Source organism: Mytilus edulis, chromosome 12, assembly GCF_963676685.1.
Source record: "Mytilus edulis chromosome 12, xbMytEdul2.2, whole genome shotgun sequence".
NCBI lineage: Eukaryota > Metazoa > Mollusca > Bivalvia > Mytilida > Mytilidae > Mytilus > Mytilus edulis.
The window spans coordinates 20,188,801-20,212,188 of NC_092355.1; the positions used below are offsets into that span (position 1 = coordinate 20,188,801).

Here is a 23,388-nt window from a genome sequence, read left to right on the forward strand (position 1 = left end):
CTTGTGAAGGTAAAATGTTATTTGCAGATTGGTAATTAGCTTGGCATCTAGGGCACTCCGTGCCAGGTGCGACTGTCTATTCAGATCAGTGGATTATAAGACAGGAGGTCGCGTTTAATACACAAATTTAAAATACATTTTCAAGGTGTTGACAAATACAAGTGAACCGCCGTGGAATTATTTAATTATATTTGATGCTATTATTTTATTTGAATTCAAATAAGTAACTAAACTAAAAAATGAACCGGTTAAAGTATGGAAATTAAATTTAGTTTTCGGAATAAAATGATATACACTCTTATGATTATGTCTCTGGATTTATTTATGTTTTCTAAAATTGGAAAATAGAACTAGTTTAACAAAAGCATTTTAATTGTCTTATAAAGGCAATAAATGTACGGGAACACTTAAATTTAGACATTTGAAAGCTATGATCAAAGAAAGGTGTACCTGTATTACATTTTTACTTCTAGCGTTCGGCATTAGATTTTAGCTGAGACTACTATAATACAGTCTCAGATTTAAGTGAGGTCGAAAGGGTTAATCTTATGAAAAATAATTATCTGATATCATTTGGATTATGAAAAGAGCTATACTATAAAAATACATAAATTTATTACCAATACACTCGAGATCAAAGGTTGTTAATTTTGCTGTTCAAGTTATCTTTTACTCACATATTTTTATAATAATAATAATAATAATTTATTTTATTAAAGTGTCACATACTTGTCTACAGATTTTTTATACAGATTATATAATATACATTTCACAATAATAAAATAAGACAAATACCCAGCCTAGAAAGGCTTATGAGACACTATATATACAAATATATATCTATTTAACAAATGCAAATTGAAAAAACCTAATAAAATGTTAAAAATGTTTAAAATTATCTGGATATTTCACATCATAAAAAAAAATTAAAAAAACATATCTTTTAAAAATAGAAATGACAAAACTAAGTATGACGTAAAAAAAGTAAATGGTATGTGATAAAAAGAATATATTTTAAAGAGGTTATATAAACAGATTGCGGAGAATAAAATGAAGTTATCTTGTTGTTTTATTAAAAACCTCTCAGTAAAATAGTAAATAAATAGAACATGAGTGAAATGAATTAAAAAAAAATTAAAAAATTAAATGTTACTTTGACTTTTACGGAAATACACAATCATGAATTAAAAAAATAAATAAATTAAATATATTAACTTTGACTTTTACGGAAATATGCAATTAAGAGTGTCGATTGCTTTTCAGTGCACGACTTCTTTTTATCATATTATGCACCAAGATAGATAACTCGTATTGTAATTCAGCATTCTGAATTAAAAATACAAATTGATTAAAATCTGACTTTGTACAAAAAGAATTATCCATGACCATAGCTCTGTGAAGCAAATTTAACCTTAAGTCACTGTAAATGTCACAATTAATCAAAAAGTGTATCTCATCTTCTACAGCATCGTTTATATTTGATTTGAGCGTGCTTGTTTTTATATGACAGTTTTTTTCAGTTCTCTTATCTCATTAGACGAAAGCAATCCTGCACAGTATATTCTGCATTTGCATAGTCCGAAGTTTACAAATTGATATTCTTATTTCACATGTTATGTAAAATGAATGAACAGTTATTTAAATAAAACGGCATTCATTTCAAAATATACCACTGTTTTCTAGAGTGAAAATGAAGTCACATATGTGAGGATAAAAACTAGACGAATTACTTATATGAAATAACGGGACTAAAAATTATATATAAAAACGGAAGAATAGATGATGAAATATAAATAAAAGTAAAATTGAAATTAGATAACAGGGGAATAATCAATACGTATTCTTACAATCACTCTTAAAAAAATTGTTAGATTTTGTACACAGGCCGTATATCACGGACAGTTTTATATTGGTATGGTATATTTTATAAATTTTACCTGTGAACATCTGGTTCACTCGCGATCACGCATGTGATTCATTGACCTTGTTCATTGTGTATTAAATTAAACAAGCCTGCCAGGAAGTCGACCGTTAGAATACCCGAATATGTCACATTTACAATACCCCGGTAATTACCTGTATTAAGCCATGCTGATTTCAAGAAGACAAGTTTTTGAACGTGGGTCAAGTTAGGTAAAAACCCCAAAAAAGCTAAAAATATACGTTAGAAAAAAAGGCATTCAAAAAAACTTTTACATAGGAGATAACTCTCAGTTTATTATAAGTATCTCCGGACTTTTTTTTCACTTTATTGAGACAACTTTAACATTATTATAGCATAATTCATACAATGCTTGATACTGTATCTGGGTGCCAAAAGTGTAAAGTTATTGACCAGCTAAAACCATTGTACGATATTATGTCATTTACAGCTTTTTAACCTGACCTCAGCATTGTACGTTGAATATTAAACCCTCTTAAAAAATTAAGATGTTTTTTAAAGTATTTTTTAAATTATTCTTATCAATCTTAGTGAAGCATTACTTGATTTGATGATCTTGAAAACTATGTAGACTTCTTCAGCTTCCATTACTTGGTCGGGTAGAAAATCCATCAGCTTGACAAGTCATATTAACACTGATTAACGGACATGTCATGCCGTGCACTAGGACTTTGTGGTAATTAGATATCCGTGGTCATTAGTTTTCAAGATGGCGTCTTGCCGAGAATTTAGAGTCGATTTTAAAAATTTAATAACTCACTTACCTAGACAAATAAAGCTTTAATATTTTGAGAATATGCTTATTTATTTAGGATGAACATAATATCAAATTTTTTTTATTTTTTTGCGAATTTCCCCTTTAATGTTTTCAATTTACAATTACTTGGACAAAATCAATGTATCAATTATTATCTGGTATTATAATGACTTAACTTTGTTCTGTGTTAAACAATTCGAGCACTTATTGTATTCAAGATTTTCCTGTTACTGATTCCATCCTAGCTTCAACTGATGTTGAGTTTGTTTCCCCTTTTAATGTGGAATATGTCAAAACAAACAATACTTCTGTGCTGACATGAATTATCATTGATATATAGTCATATTCATTAATTAACTGTTTACATAACTTTTGAATTTTTGAACTAATAAGGCATTTCTACCTCAGAAATAGATTACCTTAGCTGTAATTGGCAACACTTTCAGGAAATTTGGTCCTCAATGCTCTTCAAATTCGTACTTCATTTGGCCTTTTTAACTTTTTAGGATTCGAGCGTCACTGGTGAGTCTTTTGTAGACGAAACACGCGTATGAATAAGTTTAATCCTGTTATCTATAATGAGTTTATTTACATGCAACAATAATTTTTGTCAAAATACATATATCCTTTTAGGAATGTATGTTAAAGATTTACTCTCTTAGTTTTTGATTGTACAAACATAGGGTCTTATATACTTCAACGCATAAAACAAAATGTCCAACTGGCAGGTGTCATCTGACCTCGATCTCAATTTCATGGTTCAGTTGTCAAAGTTAAGTTTTTGAGTATTTTTTTTTAATACTGTATGCAACTATATTTGGTGCATTGAAATATTCTAATATGAACATGTCAGTCTTGCAGGTTTTATTTGATATTGACATAATTTTCAGGGTTCATCGCTCAGTGATAATATTTTGTGTTTTGGTCTGTTTCTCTTAAAATATAAGCAATAGGTCAACTATATTTGTTGTATGAAATATTCTTAGCTGTACATGTCTGCATGGCTTGTTTCATCTGACTTTTATCTAATTTTCGTGGTTCATTGGAAAATGTACAGTTTTCGTGGTTAAGTCTGTTTCTTAGACACTCTTAAGCAATAGGTCAGCTATAATGTATTTAGTGTATTGAATGATTGGAAGGTGTGCGAGTATTTCTTTTTCAGTTATACGACGTCAACCTCTTTTTCTTGGATCATGTTGAGTTAATGTGATAGTTGACGTAAAGCTTCATATTTTGGACTTAACAAAATATCTATGGTTAGTAATAGTTAAGCGGCAGAGAGGACAATTTTAGAAATTTAAATTACCTAAATACCTCATGAAATTTTAATGTCCTAAATTGTCTATCGATTTTTCAGCTTCGGAAAATGTTTGTCGTAAATATCAAATCTGGTACAAATGACGTGCAAAACGTCTTATCTAACGTTTCCCAACTTGCAATGAATACCCAACAGCTGATTCGGTAGACATATTTCATAACTAACCCGATTTACCTTTTGAAGTTAATTCTTGAGAAGATATATATTTGGGTAAATATCTGCTGTTTATCCAGATTTAAAGTTCGGCGAAGCCTTATGATATCTTTATGTTGAGCTATTATACTTGGTTTAACGGTCATTTGACATTACTGCAATGAGTGCAAGAGTGTTATATAACAAATATAAACAGTGAGACGTGACCCTTACCATACGAATGAAAAGTTAAAAAAAATTAAAATAAATTAAGAAAATATATCAAAACATATTTTATGATATTTCATCTGCTATGTCGGCTGATACGGCCTGGACATTGTTGCAACTACCTACATTTTGACAAAAACACACATCAGTTCAAGGAAGAAACATGTACTTGCAAACCGGCACATGCTGCTTGGTATGCCTTTTCCCTTTACACAATCAAATGTTTTACCGATTTGAAAAAAAAATTAAATGGAACCCACTCAAGGCATAAACATAAGGTAGAATACTGGTAACAGAAACTGGGTCATGAAACTAAACAATGGCGTGAACTGCTATGAATCGTCTGAATATTATCCTGCCAATTCTAATTCTGCATTGACGTAATCCGTGGCCTTTACGACTTCTGCAATTAAAATATAACTAGCAAATACAACCTGGTCGTTGCTAGGCAACGAACACAATGGCAGCCTCGTATTGCTTCGAAAGTTTAGCTGTGAGGTTGCAATAAGTCCGACTAGTTTTATCTGGTAAAAGAGACTAGTTCTGCTGTTGTTTTTTTCTATGGTCGGGTTGTTGTCTCTTTGGTACATTCCCCATTTCCATTCTCAATTTTATTTTAGTACATTGTCAAAATTGATGACGTTACAAGGAGGTTTTTGACACGAGGAAGGTCTCTGTCTATATACACTTTCGAACGCCAAATCATACGCAGATTCATTAGTGGATTTTGTTCTATGTCAAGTATGTGGTCAAACATTCTGCATTATAAGCTGCATTATTGAGCAATTATTATCTTATTTGAAAAACATTTTAGCGTTGCATGCCTTAGCAGCTGCGTCTTTAAGAATTGCTAACCTTTCGCTAGATGCAATGATATGTAATGTAAACACCTTTTTATAAAATGATTTCTTGCAAACATTACACTTTGATCTATTAAGAGGATGAACATCTTTTGTCAGCGTGAAAAAAATACAATCAATTGGGCTTCATATCTTCTTATTGTCTTTTAGCCGAACATCGTGCTAATAATCTAACTCTGCTTACTTTTTTAGCTTTTATAACACAACCTATGATACCCTAATACGGTTGATTCAGTTCCTAAATTTGTTAGATAATTGATTAAAAAACAATAACAAATCATTTCGTCTCCGTTTGCTGCAGTATTTATCAGACTTTTGCATCCAGATTCTGTTGATATAATTAAAAATTAATCAATAGCAGAATTGCAGAAAATGAATTTGTCAGCACCAACTTTAACTGGCTTTTCTTTTTATGGCGCGAATCCAGTTTTAATTGAAATTGTCCATTTACTTGAATACAAAACGAAACAATCACACCCGATAAACAAGCGAACCCTTCAATGATATTCACTTTTCCTGTTAAATTCACCATAAACGAATAAACATCAATACTAATTAACAAAAAAAAATCATAATTCTACAATGAAGAAGAAATAAGCTTGATAATGACTACAAACGATCTTCTCTAAATCGCATAATAAGTGAATATAACTAGAAACCCCATCACTTTCGGTTAATGTGTGACAAATATCCGGACTTGAAATCTTGCTAAAAAGAAGAAATTTAGCCAAATATTTATCTTCTAACGCATTAACTCCAAAATGTTATCGGGTCGGCGGCTTTCCTGTTGTAACTTTAAAACACATCTATACTCACCTGAGTTAAACTGATAATCGTAACAGGAATTACGACGATCCCAATATGGCGACGACATAAATGTTTGGTAAAATCTTTTCAATTTTTTTTTTCTCAAATTTAGCGTGTTATTGGCAAGAGTTACTCAGCTGCAAGGTTTTTCTATACCATTACCATCATATTAGAATCGTAATGGTGTACTATATTTGTCTAATCGCTTAGAAAATTGTCGTCAAAAATTCGGGATGATAATCGAAATTCGAAAAAAAGATAATCGTAATTCCGGTAGTAACAAAATAGAAGATAATCGTATCTGAATAGTGTTTGATTGATATTGACACTTAACACGGCTACCCTTAATTGATTGTTAAACTCTAGAAATATGAGGTTTATTAAGAAACAAAGAAAAATTTTCTGCAACGATTTTTGTAGTTATTAACATTAAAAGGTACGAAATAGACTACACACAAACATTCCATGAGGTTCAAAATGGCATACATATAATATTCCATGATGCACTAAATGGTGTACACATAAATCTTCCATGAGGTACAAAAATCTTATCAATGTTAGATTCATGTCATTACCTTTATATTTATAGAGGAAGTAACACATATCCGCCCCCGTGGTATAGGGTATATTGGGATTGTTGAGGTTAATTTACCATTTTTATTGATTATGTTGATTGGATATTGCGATTTTTGAGGCAAAACCTATAGCATATTAAATGTTATATGCGGGACTTTCAGTAGGAGCAATGAAGTGAAAGGATTGCACTCTTTGAATATAGAATATTGGTTACACTCCTCCCCAAACCCTAAACGGGGTCGCCCCCACATCATTAAAACTTTGAAAGAAATTTGAATATCTTTTTATCTATTTACCACAATAAATGACTCGACAGCTGCTTTATTTTTAACATCTTTACCAGGTACATGTATGTATGTCATATATTTAAACCTAGATATTAACTTGTAAGTTGATGCATGTATTTTTATTTAATATGCTAATGTCAACGTTTAACGGGACATTGCCGCTTTTACACACAAAATGAAAATACCATTGAAAAGGTGGAAGACACATTTATTCTGTTTCAGTTAATATTATCCGATTCAGAAATTAAGATTATCAAACAGGAAAAACAGGAAAAAATGCCATCGAGTTTCGATTATCATCCCGATTTTTTCGATGGCAATTTTCTAAGCGCTTAGACAATTATTGTACACTGTTTCGATTCAAACATGATGTAATGGTAAAGAAAAACCTTGCAGCTGAGTAACCCTTGACAACAACAGGCTGCATTTGAGATAAAATGATTGAAAAAATTTTCCCTATGTCGTCGCCATATTGGGATCGTTGTAATTCCAGTTATGGTTATCAGTTGAACACCAGTGATACTGCACTTGCAAATAATGTCAGGTTAAAAACGATTATCTTACCTCCTATACATTTCTAGGAATATGATTGGTTAAGAGCGTCCGCGTTGAGACCGTGTACATTCGATCTTAGGTTAGTAGGGAGGCGGGGCTTATTGATATACGGTTAGCAGTGGTGTTACGTCCCTTTATATCAACAAAACGGTACTGAGAAAAAATCTTAAAGGTTTCAACAGACGAATAAATTGATGATGAAGATTACAATCAATTCATGAAACATTAAAGCTAACAAGTTGTTATTGTTGGTATCTGTTTGTGTATGATCAATGGAAGTAGTTTCTTACTATGATGCTAAACGGTATTAAAGACTTTCTTATTTTAATCGATCACTAGTCTTATATCACACGTTGAGGTGGTCGGTAAGATAAATTCGTTACATAGTGTGCTAGTGACGTAATACGGTATATATGGGGTCAGTAAATTCCAAGCTTCGCTCTCACCCCATATGGAATTTACTGACACCATAAATATCGCTCTCACCTTATATGGAATTTACTGACCCCATATATATCAATTTCGTTCCAAAATTATTTTATGAAGGGGTAAGTTACGAGATTTAACTACCGACTCAACAGTGGGGTATTCGTTGTAATTTAGCTAACGTCAGTTAAGGCTGTTTTTAACTTCATTTGTACCAGATTTCATATTTACGACAAAACATTTTTCTGAAGCTGAATAATCGATAAACAGTTTAAGACATTAAAATTCCATGAGGTATTTAGGTAATTTAAGCTCGTTAACTAAGCGACCTTTTCAACATTCGCCGCTCAGCTATAAAGAAGGCGAGACATTTCAACGTATGCACACTTATATTTTAGAGAAACTGAAGAAATGGAATTGAACTATAATAATTGTATATCATTCCATATTTCAGAATTGTCAATTGTGTCCTATAAGGAGTTATTGACATTGAATTGAGATTTTAAAGCATTTTGTGTGGATTTTGGGTAACTGATCATAGATTTAGAAAAACTAAAAAGGAATAATTTCAATGGATACAAACTACAAATCGGTCAACATGATGGAGAGTGCTAGTCCACTCCTTATAAGAAATCCACTCCTTATAAGAGTGAACCCCTAAACAGATGATGTTATATTTTGTGCCTCCCTTTTTTTTTTTTATCTTTACCCTAGTTTCTCCATTTAATATTTAAACCATTTTGATTATTTCTTCATTGTGAATAAATGAATGTCAATTTCTGTAAGATATGATTGCATAGTTCAGAATGTAACCAGAGGAGGTACTTAATTTGAAAACTACCCCCTTTTTAACGACTTCAACATAAAATCTTTGTCTAACATTCATTAACATTGCAAAATTAACAAAATATCAATAAGTAACCTATAGCTAGATGTGTATCAAGTATACCCCATAGTATGAAGTTTGTTAAATTGTTGTCAAAAGAACAGTTTATTTATGCTTGTAAACTTGGCTTTACACAAGTGACACTGATTGTTTCTCTTTTGAAGTTCTTGTGCGTCCTGCTCACAAGCTGTATGTCCACATGGAATCAGATAGACATCAACTGGTCTATCTAGACAAATGCTACAGGTATTGCCCGATGATGCTGCAGGTGTTGAGGTGTCACTGAAAAAGATGCAAAGAGTTAAAAGTGTGGAAAATAGAAAAAAAACTATGTTAACTAGATAAAAAAAAAATAAGAATAAAAAATGTATAACGGAAACTATCGTTAACCAACAAGACAAGCATTGAGAAATTTTTTAATTGTCTGCCTAAACTGAATAACACTATCATCTTTACAAGTTTAATTCGAACAAAACCTAAACACATACTATAAGATATAATGTGTGTTACTTTTTCATCGATTTTACATGTTTTTTTTATGTGCAGTTACACCACGTTCTGTATGTGTCAAATCAAGAGCCTGTAATCCAGTGGTTGTTATTTGTTGCTATAAATAACATTTGTTTTTGCTTAAAATTATTTTCTGCAATAAACCAGGCTGTTAGTTTTCTCGTTTGAATAAATTGTTGGCATATTTGTGACATGTCGGGCCTTCTAAGCTTGCTGTGCGGTATGGCTTTGGTTGATTGTCCAAGACCGTACGATGACTGAAAGATAAAATTGAGAATGGAAATGGTCAATGTGTCAAAAAGACCAACAAACCGACCAAGGAGCAAAAACAGGCCATGCATGTCACCAATAGGTTCTAAATACAGCTAGAAAAATCTCGCACAAAGAAGAAAGCTTCAGCTGGCAATTAAGGTGGTACCCAACACTTTCACTAAAATTAATTTGGCTCGTTAATTTTTATAAAATTTTGTCAAAGTATTTACTTTGACCCTTTAACAAAAATATAAAAATTTCAAAAATTTGGAACCAACCGTTTTGTCAGAAAAATTACACTGGTTATATAGCAGTTTGACAAACACTAATTTTGATCATTGAGAAGCTTAATATTCCCTTTACAACACAACGTAATTAAAACGTTAAGCTGACTTTACAGAGTTATCTCCCTGTAGTGTTAGGTACCACCTTAAACAAATTAAAAATGTTTATTAGTTCAATAAAAATGAACGTCCCATTTAACCATGTTATCTCCAAAACATATAATTAACTAAAATTAAAAAGCATACAAGACAAAAGAGGACCAGAGGCTGCTTCTGACTTGGAACAGGTGCATGTGTAGTGAGATCTCAACCGTCCCACAATACCTCTAACCAATGTTAACACAGAATTTCATCTTCCTTCAAATCAACTGTTCTTGATCTCGCAGAAATGTTTGGTAAAATAAACCAAGATATGCCAATTTAATTACAAAATAATATTGTAAAGACGATTGTTGTTTAACTTAACCATGTTATCTCCAAAACATATAATTAACTAAAATTAAAAAGCATACAAGACCAAAGAGGACCAGAGGCTCCTGACTTGGGACAGGTGCATGTGTAGTGAGATCTCAACCGTCCCACAATACCTCTAACCAATGTTAACACAGAATTTCATCTTCCTTCAAATCAACTGTTCTTGATCTCGCAGAAATGTTTGGTAAAATAAACCAAGATATGCCAATTTAATTACAAAATAATATTGTAAAGACGATTGTTGTTTAACTTAACCATGTTATCTCCAAAACATATAATTAACTAAAATTAAAAAGCATACAAGACCAAAGAGGACCAGAGGCTGCTTCTGATTTGGAACAGGTGCATGTGTAGTGAGATCTCAACCGTCCCACAATACCTCTAACCAATGTTAACACAGAATTTCATCTTCCTTCAAATCAACTGTTCTTGATCTCGCAGAAATGTTTGGTAAAATAAACCAAGATATGCCAATTTAATTACAAAATAATATTGTAAAGACGATTGTTGTTTAACTTAAACGACTGTAATCATAGTTTTTTAACTCATTTTCGAGCCTCCCAAAATTTTTAAACAGACTTATAATCGCACATACCTATTCATATATTGCTTGTTTAATTCGATACAAAGTGTGGCAACCCATGTAGTGCCCGCTTTACTCGTGAGTTGAAGAGCGTGAGATAGGGCGAACACAAATCCTTGAAAATCTGCTTCTTGATATCTAGAGAAAGGATGGTCACCATGTCGGCCACAATCCCAACGCCATACACTGACCTGTCCGTAATGTGCCGCCTTTCCTTGTATTGTTTTACTGCATTTCATGAAACCAGTCTGGGCAAGCTGTATCACAGAGTTGTCCTCACCACAAACCCATTTGCATGGAATTCGTCCTCTTAAAATATAAAAAGAACATTTGATAAGAAGAAATTATCTTTGAAGTTAGTGGTTCGGGTTTATTTCAACACAGTTAAAGCTCCAGTAAAATTTGTCGAAAAGTAATAGAGAACTCAATTAACATGTACGCAATAATTATCGTATATATATACTAGTCCTTCGGTACATAATATAGTTTAGTAAATTTTGAAATGTTTCCCTGCTTTCATCATGCTAAATTGTGGTAATGTTTAGATACAATTTGGATAAAAAAAATCTGTCTCATTGAAATCGACTCAAATGAAAAAGAACACAACACCCAGTATTCAAAATTACAAAAAATACGATCGAGTGGAATATATATTTTGCTTTTTTGTTAAGGATACCCTTTCAAACTTTTACACAATTGAATAGCCAAAATGATACAGACACCTTTAAATATTATGCAAATACAGGCTAAACAAATTAGACTTGGTATTATTACGAAATTTTAAGCTCGGTTGCTTTCACCATACTGTTTGGCCAGCCCAAATTTGCCCTGTCGTGCGAATGGTTTAAAAATAATATTCCGAATTAAAACCAGATGTCTGAATCACAAAGAAGAACAAGAATGGTATTTGGGATATTGTGAGCCAAATTGAATATAAAAACTAAAATAAAGACTTACCCCTCACATCCTTGAACAGGACATCGGAATTCATCAAGTACATGCCATGAATCCATTTATTTTATTTCAACGTGTAAATTATTTTTTTTAATTCTGTTTCAATCACCGTGACACGGCAAATGTTTATACGAGGAGAAAGTTTTATTTCTAAAGAAAACTATTCATAGTTCATATATATCATTTCTTATTATAGCACATGATGAAAAACATATGAAAATTTTCGAAATCAACATTTCCAATTAATGAAAAGAATAACTGGAACTAATTTGCATATTTTTCGTGAGTAGTAAAACAGGAAGTTTGGAAACAATTCAAAATTTCAATTACGAGTGTATTTTAAATGGATCAATTATTTTGGTATTACAGTTAGGATTTAAAATAACTCGCAATGCTCTGTTGAATTTAAAACTGAACGTGAAATGAAAAATATAAAAATCTTAAAATTTAAATCATGGCAACTAGAGATGTCTGGCTTCCGCTCTCCAGTTTCAAATGTCCAGTAAATGGATGCCCAGGGTAAGACCTTCTACTATGATCATTGCTCGGATAAAAATGCATAATTATTGATAAAAAATATTAATTGAAAATGTTGATTGAAAATGAACAAAACAAATAAATAATCAAACTTTTCGCACAGTTGTACATTCGAACTATTTTGGAAATGATGTCTAGACTGATCAGTTGATTTTTAGACTAGGCACCGTGTATGTTTTGGAAATAAATATCAATTTGTTTTAGTTAAACGTTTCAAGCTGATGAATACTCAAATGTTTGTGTATGTCTGTATTGTTGTTTAGGTTGGCTCAAAATCATTGCTTCCCCTTCTATGTACATGTATTAAAAGCTAAGGCAAATTTTATTTTTTTCTGTATTTTAAACCGTTATCAGTAAGTTTCATTTTCAGTACTGATTCTTATTTTGTATCTGTTACTCTTCTGATTGAAAAAATGAATATGAATAAGAATCCAGATTAAATATTTTTTTAACCCTGTAAAATTGAATGTGCCTGTATCAAGAAGGGAACACCGTCAGCAGTTGCACATTTGATGTCTTCTGGTTATGTTTGCCGTTGTTTTGGGTTGCTGTCTAATTGGTGCATATATTATAACCTACATCTTCTATTCTTTATAAGTATATAAAACATTATTTTGAAGCACTTCCTTGGGCATCGGTGACCGAGAAGTCTAAGTAGTTAACTTACTACTGTATTCACTAGCCAGTCAACACTGAGGTTGTGAGTTCGAACCCCGCTCGTATGGGTGCACTCGACTCCAATTTTTGCTTTGCATCACGGTGCGGAGCTATTAGTTTCAGTAGACATACACGCCATCTTAAAATAATTACTAATCACTGATTGGTTACTTTATGATGCTGCTGTTAATCAGCAACAGCCATTGGTTTAAATGAGATCGTAGAGAATTACAGACTTTTCTCGTTCAGGATAAGTAATTAAACGCCGGAAAATTAACTATGTGTATACTGTCATTAATTCATGTTCGTTTTGTTATGCATAAATTACACACTAACATTCAATATTGAAATATCAATTATCAATACACGTTTATTTGCATTGTCAATCTGCAATATTCACGATTTGTTTTGCTAAACAATGTTCCTATACAACGTTTTCAAAAAAGCATTATCTGTATTTTATAACTTCTCCTACACTTGGCACATCTCCAAAGAGGCACACTCATAACGCACACTATTAAAGTAAATCCATTTTATATCAATCAACTATTTAGAAATACCACATGCACACATGTATTACATTAAAGTAGGATAGAGCGAAGCAGTCCACAGCTATTAAGAAAGCTAAAACTTGTAAATGACTTAGGATTGTCAGTTTTCCTATCGAAGCTCGGTGGTTTTCTCCGGGCACTCCGACTTCCTCCACCGATAAAAACTGGCCGCCACGAACTAGCCTAAATGTGGTGCTTAAAAGTGGCGTAAGTACACTAAATGTAAATGAAATGAAATGAAGCTGTTCCTGTTATTGTTGTCTGCCATTCAAAATGACAGAATCCAACCAAATCGTTGTACATTATGTTATCATTTAATGCTCAACTTTCGTTGTTTTCAGATCTCTTTTTCCAAAGAATTGGGTGTGTGAAATGGACAGAACAGATATGTTTATATCTCAGAATGGCACGCTATGCTGTGGAGCCGGGTAATTTTAATCTAAGTCAGACATTTCCCAAATTATGTTCGATAAGATAACTTTTATAGTTAAAGTTCGTTTCATAATAAAAAAAAATATAATTGACCTTTCTTCGTCTTGTGGTAAAAAACTAATTTTCCAACTTATCCGAAAATGAATGCAATATTGTGATGTCAAAGGAATTACTCTTCTTCTTTTCAACTCTCTTTTGTGTGAAGAATAGACAAAGATGTACCTGTCTTTTTCCCATCTGTTTTCCTGAAAGATATTTTCAAATAAAACACACTTCCAGTATCTTCACAAAATCAGAATGTAGGGATATCATAAAATTATTTGGTACCAATACATTTACAATATCTATTGGCAACTATTATGATATTGTGACTGTTTTATACATCTTCTTTTCTTACTGTTAGACATATAGGAAGAATCATTGACTGGAAATTTGATTGCGGTAGTCATGGAGATCATTCAGTGCGGAGATGGCAGACACCTGATTTACAAGGTTTTACTTTTGCATTATCGCATGCGACACAGTTGACCTGTTCAGCAGGTGCCACTTGGTTTTCTTCCTTAGTTGTACAGCTTGGAAGCCAATACGAGTAGGTTTCAATATTTTTATGTCCCAACTAATATAGTACAGGAGAATTTATTTATGGTCTGTGCGTCCGTTCGTTCTTTTGTCCGTCCGTCCGTGCATCCGTTCGTTTGTTCGTTCCTTCGTTAGTTCGTTCCTCTGTCCCTCTTCAGGTCAAATTTTGGTCAAGATAGTTTTGATGAAGTTGAAGTCCAATCAACCTGAAACTTGGTACACATGTTCCCCATGATATGATCTTTCCAATTTGCATGCCAATTAAGAGTATTAACCCCAATTTCACGGTCCACTAAACATGATAATGATAGTGCGAGTGAGGCATCCGTGTACTATTGAAAAATTCTTGTTTTCTATCTAAAAATATGTTTAAGAAAACTTTATACTAGTATCAAAACAATTACCGTTACTGGTGTCACGCACGACCCTATGCTTAGCTTTATTACAAGATTTCATAACTTGAAAAGAAATAAAAATTAATTCAACATGAGTCAAAAAATCAGCTTTGTCCTGTATGTGATCATATCTTTATATAAAAAGTCGACATTTTTTGAATTTTTATGCATGTTAGTTCTCGTTTTGTAAATTTCATACATGAGCATTTTTTTTGTCATTCAGTCTGTATATAATTATTTTTCTGTATGAATGCAACACTTTCTTTTTATCAATATGGTATAATTTCAGGTTCAGCCATTTTTTAAAAGGGGGCCCCAACCCAGTATAAAGGCGGGGTTCCGGCAACTAGCTAGATGTCCCCATTCAAATGCATTGATCGTCAAAAAAAGGAGTGGTGGTTCCAACCTTCGGAACCCCCTGAATCCGCCATTGGATTTCCTTTTGAATGCGACATTTTGAATTGATATGTAAAATAAACCGCCATTCTATCGCTCGTATAGCTGTAATACACCATTGATTTCCCCTATTAGCCTCTTTACATTTGCACTTTTCAAAAAATTGTGCAGATATTATCTTTGTTTCAAATAAAGAAATACTTGGCATGCGTAAAGTTTTTATCCTGTCCAATACTATAGGGGGGGAAATCACATCATGTTTTATTGCATATAAGAAAATAACCATCACAGGAAGTTAACCAATCAAATGTTCACCCTTTTTCTTCCTGTGTACAAACTTAAGTAATCATGTAACCTCAAGTTTCAAAAACAAACGTCTATGTTATGATATAAGCAGTTCGAAATTTCCAGTTACTTTGTTTGCATTTTGAGACAGCATGTATTTAGAGTGATGGCTCTAAATATTTCTATAAGGAAAACAGACTGATCACATGTAAATTCACTCATAAACGGGGTTTTATAATCCAAAAACATTATATTGAATAAATTTCCCTCTGTATACTTTATTGTTACCCTTATATGATTTTCACATTCTTTAATTTGTATTTTATGACAGGAACAACGGAAGCACATATATACTACAATGATGATGATGATGATAAAATGGACCGTGAAATAAACATGGAATTGAAAATCAAAAAACAATGTTGTCAAGTACACACATGTGAGACATTTGCGTGGTTGTTCATTCACAAAGAATTATGTTCGAAACTAACTAAACATCTTAATAAATCAAATAATAAAATGTTTTAACATACGAGAACTTTTTTTTTATAACAGGATTACTTTTATCAACAAGAAAAAAGGGCTCAATATTTTTAGTTGTTACAGTTTATTACTAACAGACTAACTAACTTTTATATAGATTATACAAATATAATTTAATTGTGGATTTAACGCTTCTTCTGATTGGCTGGCAATGTTTTGTCTAACAGTTCATAGACATAATTTTGTCATGTGACCGTTACGTTATCAACGTTTTTTTCATGATTTACTCATAATAAACTAACAAACAAATTATCACCTACACAAATGCAAAATGAATTTGAATCAAAATGGACCAATGATTTCATTGAAGAAATTAATGAATGAAAAATATTAACGCAAATCAAATGATAATTGCAAATACAATAAATTGTTGGACAGGTAATACAGTACGAATTTTTGACAAGAAGTTTGTAAGAAAATGTCTTGTGTTTTATTGACAATTCAGGTCGGTTCGAATTGCACAGTAACTAAACAATCAAACGGCCTATACTAGTATATAAATAAAAAGATGTGGTATGAGTTCCAATGAGACAACTCTCCCTCCAAATCACAATCATAATGTATAAAAAGTAAAGAATTATAGGTAAAAGTACAGCCTTCAAAACGGACCCTTGGCTCCCACCAAACAGCAAGCTATAAACTTATAAAGAGCCTTAACATGACTGGTTTGAAACAATTCAGCGGTCTTATCTTTAAAAAAAAAACGAGAATCGAGAAACACTTATGAACCGCACACACAAACGGCAACCATATGCACTGAAAAACAGGTAACTGACTTTGGACTGGTGAATAATAATGTCTAGCAAATTATAAATGAAAGAAAAACAACACACCGTTCCGTATCTAGGCAAGTGTGAATGATTCAAACAAAAAGACCACCTGGTATCAAAATGATTTTTGAAATAATCAAAAAGACGTTCTGCGTGTATTTAGGGATCAAACATCATTGCCTAATCAAGTTAGAACTTTAAGTAAGTGTGAACGATTCACACTTCTGTCATGTGTAATAAAAGACTTTAGTGTGAACTTATAAAACAGATGGTCGGCATCTATGAAAGTGCAAACGAATCAGACCACCAAGTGTAAACAAATTTAAAAAACATGATCTGACTACAACACTCCATGAAATAGGAAAAGCAAGTTCCATGTGAAAAATGTATGTATTTAGGTGTTTAGTTTTCTTTATAACTTGGTTGCCTTCTAATCATATTGTTACATCAAATAGTCACATTGACTGTTACTGACTTTTAACACGCAATATGAATCATTAGAGTTTGCATAATAATTTTCACCTAAAACCTTAAAGTTGGTGCATCAACACAAACTACCTAAGTTTGTTTTTATGTTCTTCTGTAACATCACTATCCACTTAAAGGGGAATATTTGTCGCCAGTACTTGTATGTTTAACCCCGCCACCCTTTATATGCCGGTGAAAAGTTGGGTGCCTGAAGTTCAGTGGTTGACATCTCATGTCTCTCATTTTTCAGTGTTTTCGGAAATTGTTTTGTTATAAATTAGGCCGTTAGTATTCCCAATTGAACGTGTTTCATATTTTTTATGTTTGGACCTTTTAAAGCCGACTATGCGTCATGGGAATTTCTAACTGTTGAAGGTCGTACGGCTATATATAATTGCTTACATCCATTTCACTTGAAATTTGGTGGATACTTGTCTCATTGGCAATCATAGCACATCTCCTCATTTTTATATCAACAATTATACTTCATTGTCTACATATAGCAATAGTTTAGGCCACGTAACTGTCCTTATAGATCGTTTGAGTGGTTGAATTGTTATCTCATTAATGCATACAGCTAAAATCCTTTTCAAAACATTTGTAATATTCATAATAAACCTTTGTATCGATGCTTTTATTTTAGGACATCGAATTTTGAATTCACGACTTCTATATCTGAAATCTTCATTTGAACAAATAATCAGTGAAGCGGATTGTCTGTGTACAGTGTTTTTGAAATCTCTATCTCTATAGGCTTAAGTTTTCCTTACTGGTCGCAGGATTTACAGCAATAAGCACTGGGTGTTTAAGTAAAGGTAGAATCTTTGGTTAGCTAGCTTGTTAGATGAACCGTGAAGTCATTGCTAGGATAGGTATACTAACCTCCTTTTGGAGTAGTCTAGTCCTAAAGACGGATATATTGGTTATCGGTTGGACTAGTCTATTTTTAAAGGAGGGTAGTTTACCTAACCTAATAATGACTTCACGGTTCAGCAAGCAAGCAAGCTTAAGCTAACCAGAGATATTACCTTTACCTACACACTCAATGCATTCTGCTGTATATATCAACGAGAGGCAGGACAGTTGCCATGATTATGTGATCAGTGTTGCTCATTTGTTAGAGATTTCTGTATTGTGTTTTGTGGACTTGTTTTTCTGTTTTTTTTGTTTTTTTTTTATGTCAATGTCGTCTAAATTTTTCAGAATCAGGATTTTGATAAACCTTGGTGATTTCTTTCCTTTTTACATTAGCAATTTGTTGAATTCTAAATGTTGTGCTTGCAATCCGATCAGGACACATAATTTAAACGGATTATGGAGAGGGCTTGTGGATTCATTCACATTATTGTCGAACAAAATCATACAGGAATTTTAACTTTTTATATGAACAAAATAACAAACGTATATATTTAACAAAATGTTCATGTCCTTAACCAGCAGAAAATGTCACTATTTAGTCGGCAGTTGAATATAATGTTGATCTTCATTCTTTGCTGAAATAAAGAAGAAAAACATCAATTGAAATAAAAAATATTGATGGCATGGTTTGCTCGTTTGAATAGTTTCTGATTTTGACATTTCTGAAACTTTTATCAATCGGCAATCCTCGGTAGAATCCGCTACGGTACGGAATCGGCCGAGTTGAGACGAATGAACCCTTTATCTTTAGAATACATTATGGTTTGTGCTCATAGTTGAAGTTCGTACGATGCATTACCTATCGAGTTTCTTCTCATGCGACATTCTACTTAATGCTATTATTATTTTAAGAAGTGAAAGACGAGTAAATACATAATTTTAATGTATGTATAACACAATCAACCTGTTCGACCTTCGAATTTATAGATTAGCCGAGCTCAGTTCGCAAGACACACAGTCACCGGAAAAGGCTTTAGCCTAAATCAAAGTTCGGGACACCACACATCTGTATTTTGTTCTATTCAATGCTGACAGAACCTAACTTGGTATTCAAAAGTCAATTTTACATTATATTTTTACATTAACACAAATATCAAACAAGACATACACCGAATGCTAGAAAGCCTTAAACTAAAGTATGTGCCTATCCAAAATTATTATTATAAAGATATATTTTTTATTTCCAATAGTGGACCCATTACAGGCATAATCAGTACATTGATTTGTTTATCACTCAATTACAATAGACAATAAACAAAAATAGAAATACGTTTGACAAAAAACATGAAAATTGCTATAAACATACTTCATTGATCGTTGCATTTTTTTCTGGTAAGATTTTGGTTTTTTTCTGTTTTTTTCGAGTGTATATCATATCGTTGTTTTAATGTTTTTTTTAAACATACTTATATTGTTTCCCCAGTTCTGTTATTAAAGCCGCACACCAAGTTGCTCCTGCTTCAGAAACTAATTGCAGCGCATGAGATAAAGCAAAGGAAAATCCTTGTAAATCTGCTTTTTTGAATCTGTGGACTGGATGGTCACCATGATTCCCACAGTCAAAGCCCCAGTTGCAAATTGGAGCAAAATGACTATACTGTCCTTGATTTACTTGACTGCATCTTAAATTACCAGTTTGAGCGATGTAGATGTCGGTTCCATCGTTAGCACAAACCCAGCTGGTTGGTTGCTGTGCACTAAAAAAAACCAACAGAAAACAATATATTTGGTTAAAGCTAAACATTACTTATTTTCTATTAAAACTGATAAAAACAGAAAATATTTACCAGTAGAATAATTCATACGATGGCATTCAATAAGAATCGCACTGAAATATTTTAAAGGATGTTCAATCAGCAATCATACAGCACTGCGTTTATGATGGACAGTGTCGGATCTACGGGACTGGGGTGAGGGGTGGGAGTTTGGGGGTTTGGAGTCGGGGTGTAAAAAAGAACTTTTGGACTATCAACATATTTGGGATGTATAGTTGGAACCCCCTCCCCCTTTTACTTAATACATGATGGATCCGCGACATCTGCACAGTTGGACTCGGAGTCTTTGAAAGGATTAACTCTACGTTATACCAGTCTGTAACTAGGAAAGCAACCAATTTGAATTCCGATTTTTTCTTGGTATGTTATTTTTCACAAACAAACATGAAAGTTTCCCTTTTTTAGAAAGTACGCACTACTTTCCTCGTATTCATCCGTGATCATTACACACATTGCGACTAAAGGACCATGACATAACACCCACCATGTATATAAAATTATACAAAATATCTTAAGACTAAGTAATACTAGTTTGGCAGGGACTTAAAATTGTTATATTCGTTAAGGTATTAATAAAAATACCAAAATGCCTAACAGCAGGGGCGAATCAAGTGTCCGAGTAAAAAAAAAGGGGGGGAGGGGGGGTGCGTAATTGTTTTAAATAGTCAAAAATAGCGCCGGTTTTTTTTTAACAATTTCAAATAAAACAGTGCGTACCGCCTCTACGCTCCCCTTGAAGTAGTCATTGTATAAAAGAAAAAAAGAACATGAAATACAGAGATTTCTTTGTATAACATTATAAAACATATAAGTACAACTGGTACAAACAATTTAAAAGGAATTTAAATACATTTTTTTTTGTACTTAAAAATTACAAAAATGAACATACCCCTTGCATCCGGTTATTGGACACTTAAAATTTGACAGTTGGTACCATTCCACACTCATCTTCTTTAGTAGAGATTGTCAAATTCAAGTCTTTTAACGATCAAATACAAATATCCAAATGTACTAACGTACGTAAAACACCTATTCTAAATATAGCATATTACTTTTTGATTTACTAGATTCAATTTAAAGTTCGGAGAAACATGAATACCCAAGTTACTATATTTAACCATAACGGATAGACATTAAGTAGTTAAATGAAGCACATATAATGAGAGACATTTGTATGTACTGCCAATATGATAGAAAAGAATTTGAAATCCTAATTTCGTTTCGTTTGATTAATAACAGAATGCAGTTTATATTTATTAAAGGGGGGGGGGGGGGGGGGGGGGGGTTGTAAAATCATTTGTAGAATGTTTTCATAATATTATCTACTTCTTTTCTTTATAAAAAATAAAGAGATGTGGGATGATTGGCAATGAAAAACTATCCACCAGACTCTAAATGACATGGATGCATGTCAGCAATTATAAGTCACTTATATTATTACCATACGGCCTTCGAAAATGAGAAAAACAATGCTGCATTATCTCTGTAGCACCCCGTCATGAAACTTGTGAAAAATTCAAACGAGCAAACTAACGGCGTAATTTATAATAACTAAAATTCAAATAATGAAAAACAAATATGACATACTTGAAACAATGATAACACTGAATTATAAATGGCGGAATTTAACGAAACATGTATGTGTTTTTTGTAAATTCTGACATATTGAGGATATTAACATTAAACTTGTTGCAACTTATTTTGTTAAAAGTTGAATTATAAAATTGCCGATCTCTTTTGGCACAGCTCTTACATATTTTTTTAATTTTAAAATCAATTGTACTTAGAACTTTAAAAGGAAGTTATTGTTTAAGCCAATAAGAATACAAAACAAAAATATATATTCGAAATTCTATTGATCTGAACGGATAATTTAATTTGAGTTTTAAATAGATCATTTGTGTGTATTTTTTAAATATGGTATTTCATAAATGTTTATAACGCTAGTTTAAATATCTATATTAAGATCACTTCCTCTCACATTTCTGAATAATTAGAAGTTTGATAGGTCTAAAGTTTTATTAGAGCCATACTTGCAAGTAATTAAAAAAATACTTTCAAAAATATAAAATGTGTCATGACTTCCTTTATTTTACTTGGTATAAAGATAACTGATTCACTGTAACCAGATCTAATAGACTTGTATTGTCTCATTGAATTCAGTTATATGTCTTAGGCCTAGAATGAATTTGAACGCACCCCCCCCCCCCCCTTTCCACCCCAAAAAAAATGAAGCCAAACCCAAAACAAAAACAACCAAAAAATCAATGCACAACTGCTCTAATTTTAATAAGAGTATAAAAAGGGTACATATACATTTTTTTGTTATAGCACACAACATCTATAATAAGGACCTATAATACTGGAAGTGTAGATATCGGAATTCCAATGGGGACTAACTGTGCACCACTTATTGCGGACCTGTTTTTGTATTGCTATGAGTTACAATTTATGACAAAAATTAGCAAAGACCCATCGAAACAACATCTGATTAACAAATTTTATAATACTTTTAGATATTTGGATGATATTTTGGCTCTCAATAATGACGACTTCAGTATGTATATTAAAGAAATTTATCCTGTTGAACTTACTTTAAATAAAGCTAATACTAACAATGACCACTGCCCTTTCCTCGATCTTGATATCTATATCACTAACGGAAAGCTGAGTACTAAAATTTATGATAAAAGAGATGATTTTTCATTTCCTATCGTTAATTATCCATTTTTAGATGGTGACGTTCCCTTGTCAACATCTTACGGTGTTTATATATCTCAACTTGTACGATTCGCTCGTGTATGTAACAATGTTTTAGATTTTAACGAGAGAAATGTATGTATTACTGAAAAATTATTACACCAGGGTTTTCGATATCACAAACTAGACATCATTCGTAGATATAGCTCAACATGCAAACTTCTTATACGTTCAGGTATTTCACATCCAATTGTTTATGGAAATATTCTTTATAAAGCACAAAGGTGTCAGTATTCACCTCAAAAACTAACAAAATCTTTGAATAGACTTATTAAGAAGGGATATAGTTATGATACTGTTGTCAGGCCATCAAAGATTGCATATTTTGGCGTTAATATTGATTCACTTATAGGGTCTTTGCATCGGAACTAAACACATTTATTCAAAAAACAGTTGTTGGCATGACACGGGTTATGTTCTTCTCATATATGTTATGATGGTATGATACTAAACCCCTAACGGGAAGGATTGTGCCTGATGTTCATATGATG

At 32.4% G+C, this 23,388-nt stretch overlaps 3 protein-coding genes across 3 annotated transcripts; 1 reads left to right on the forward strand and 2 right to left on the reverse strand.

Moving 5' to 3' along the window:
• Positions 1 to 7,098: 7,098 nt before the first annotated feature.
• Positions 7,099 to 11,984, reverse strand: LOC139497944 (uncharacterized). Its single transcript, XM_071286196.1, has 3 exons — positions 11,835 to 11,984; positions 10,890 to 11,186; positions 7,099 to 9,056 (listed from the first exon to the last, which is right to left on the reverse strand). Exons 1-3 carry the CDS (start codon positions 11,888 to 11,890, stop codon positions 8,867 to 8,869), a joined length of 543 nt encoding a protein of 180 aa, XP_071142297.1. The 5' UTR covers positions 11,891 to 11,984; the 3' UTR covers positions 7,099 to 8,866.
• Positions 11,985 to 12,248: 264 nt separating this feature from the next.
• LOC139497945 (uncharacterized) lies at positions 12,249 to 16,175 on the forward strand. The gene is made up of 4 exons (XM_071286197.1): positions 12,249 to 12,350; positions 13,918 to 14,004; positions 14,412 to 14,597; positions 15,995 to 16,175. The coding sequence occupies exons 1-4, from the start codon at positions 12,286 to 12,288 to the stop codon at positions 16,023 to 16,025; spliced, it is 369 nt and encodes a 122-aa protein (XP_071142298.1). The 5' UTR covers positions 12,249 to 12,285; the 3' UTR covers positions 16,026 to 16,175.
• A 2,627-nt stretch (positions 16,176 to 18,802) lies between these two features.
• LOC139499343 (uncharacterized) lies at positions 18,803 to 21,163 on the reverse strand. The gene is made up of 3 exons (XM_071288012.1): positions 21,027 to 21,163; positions 19,769 to 20,059; positions 18,803 to 18,937 (listed from the first exon to the last, which is right to left on the reverse strand). The coding sequence occupies exons 1-3, from the start codon at positions 21,083 to 21,085 to the stop codon at positions 18,928 to 18,930; spliced, it is 360 nt and encodes a 119-aa protein (XP_071144113.1). The 5' UTR covers positions 21,086 to 21,163; the 3' UTR covers positions 18,803 to 18,927.
• Positions 21,164 to 23,388: the final 2,225 nt, after the last annotated feature.

Coding starts and splice junctions, on each gene's coding strand:
- LOC139497944 (XM_071286196.1), bottom strand. CDS start 11,890: ATGGATTCATGGCATGTACTTGATGAATTCCGATGTCCTGTTCAAGGA. Junction 11,187..11,834: donor CCTGTTCAAGGATGTGAGGG/GTAAGTCTTTAT, acceptor TTATATTTTAAG/AGGACGAATTCCATGCAAAT. Junction 9,057..10,889: donor AACAAGCAATATATGAATAG/GTATGTGCGATT, acceptor CATCTTTTTCAG/TGACACCTCAACACCTGCAG.
- LOC139497945 (XM_071286197.1), top strand. CDS start 12,286: ATGGCAACTAGAGATGTCTGGCTTCCGCTCTCCAGTTTCAAATGTCCA. Junction 12,351..13,917: donor CCAGTAAATGGATGCCCAGG/GTAAGACCTTCT, acceptor CGTTGTTTTCAG/ATCTCTTTTTCCAAAGAATT. Junction 14,005..14,411: donor ACGCTATGCTGTGGAGCCGG/GTAATTTTAATC, acceptor TCTTACTGTTAG/ACATATAGGAAGAATCATTG.
- LOC139499343 (XM_071288012.1), bottom strand. CDS start 21,085: ATGAGTGTGGAATGGTACCAACTGTCAAATTTTAAGTGTCCAATAACC. Junction 20,060..21,026: donor CCAATAACCGGATGCAAGGG/GTATGTTCATTT, acceptor GGTTTTTTTTAG/TGCACAGCAACCAACCAGCT.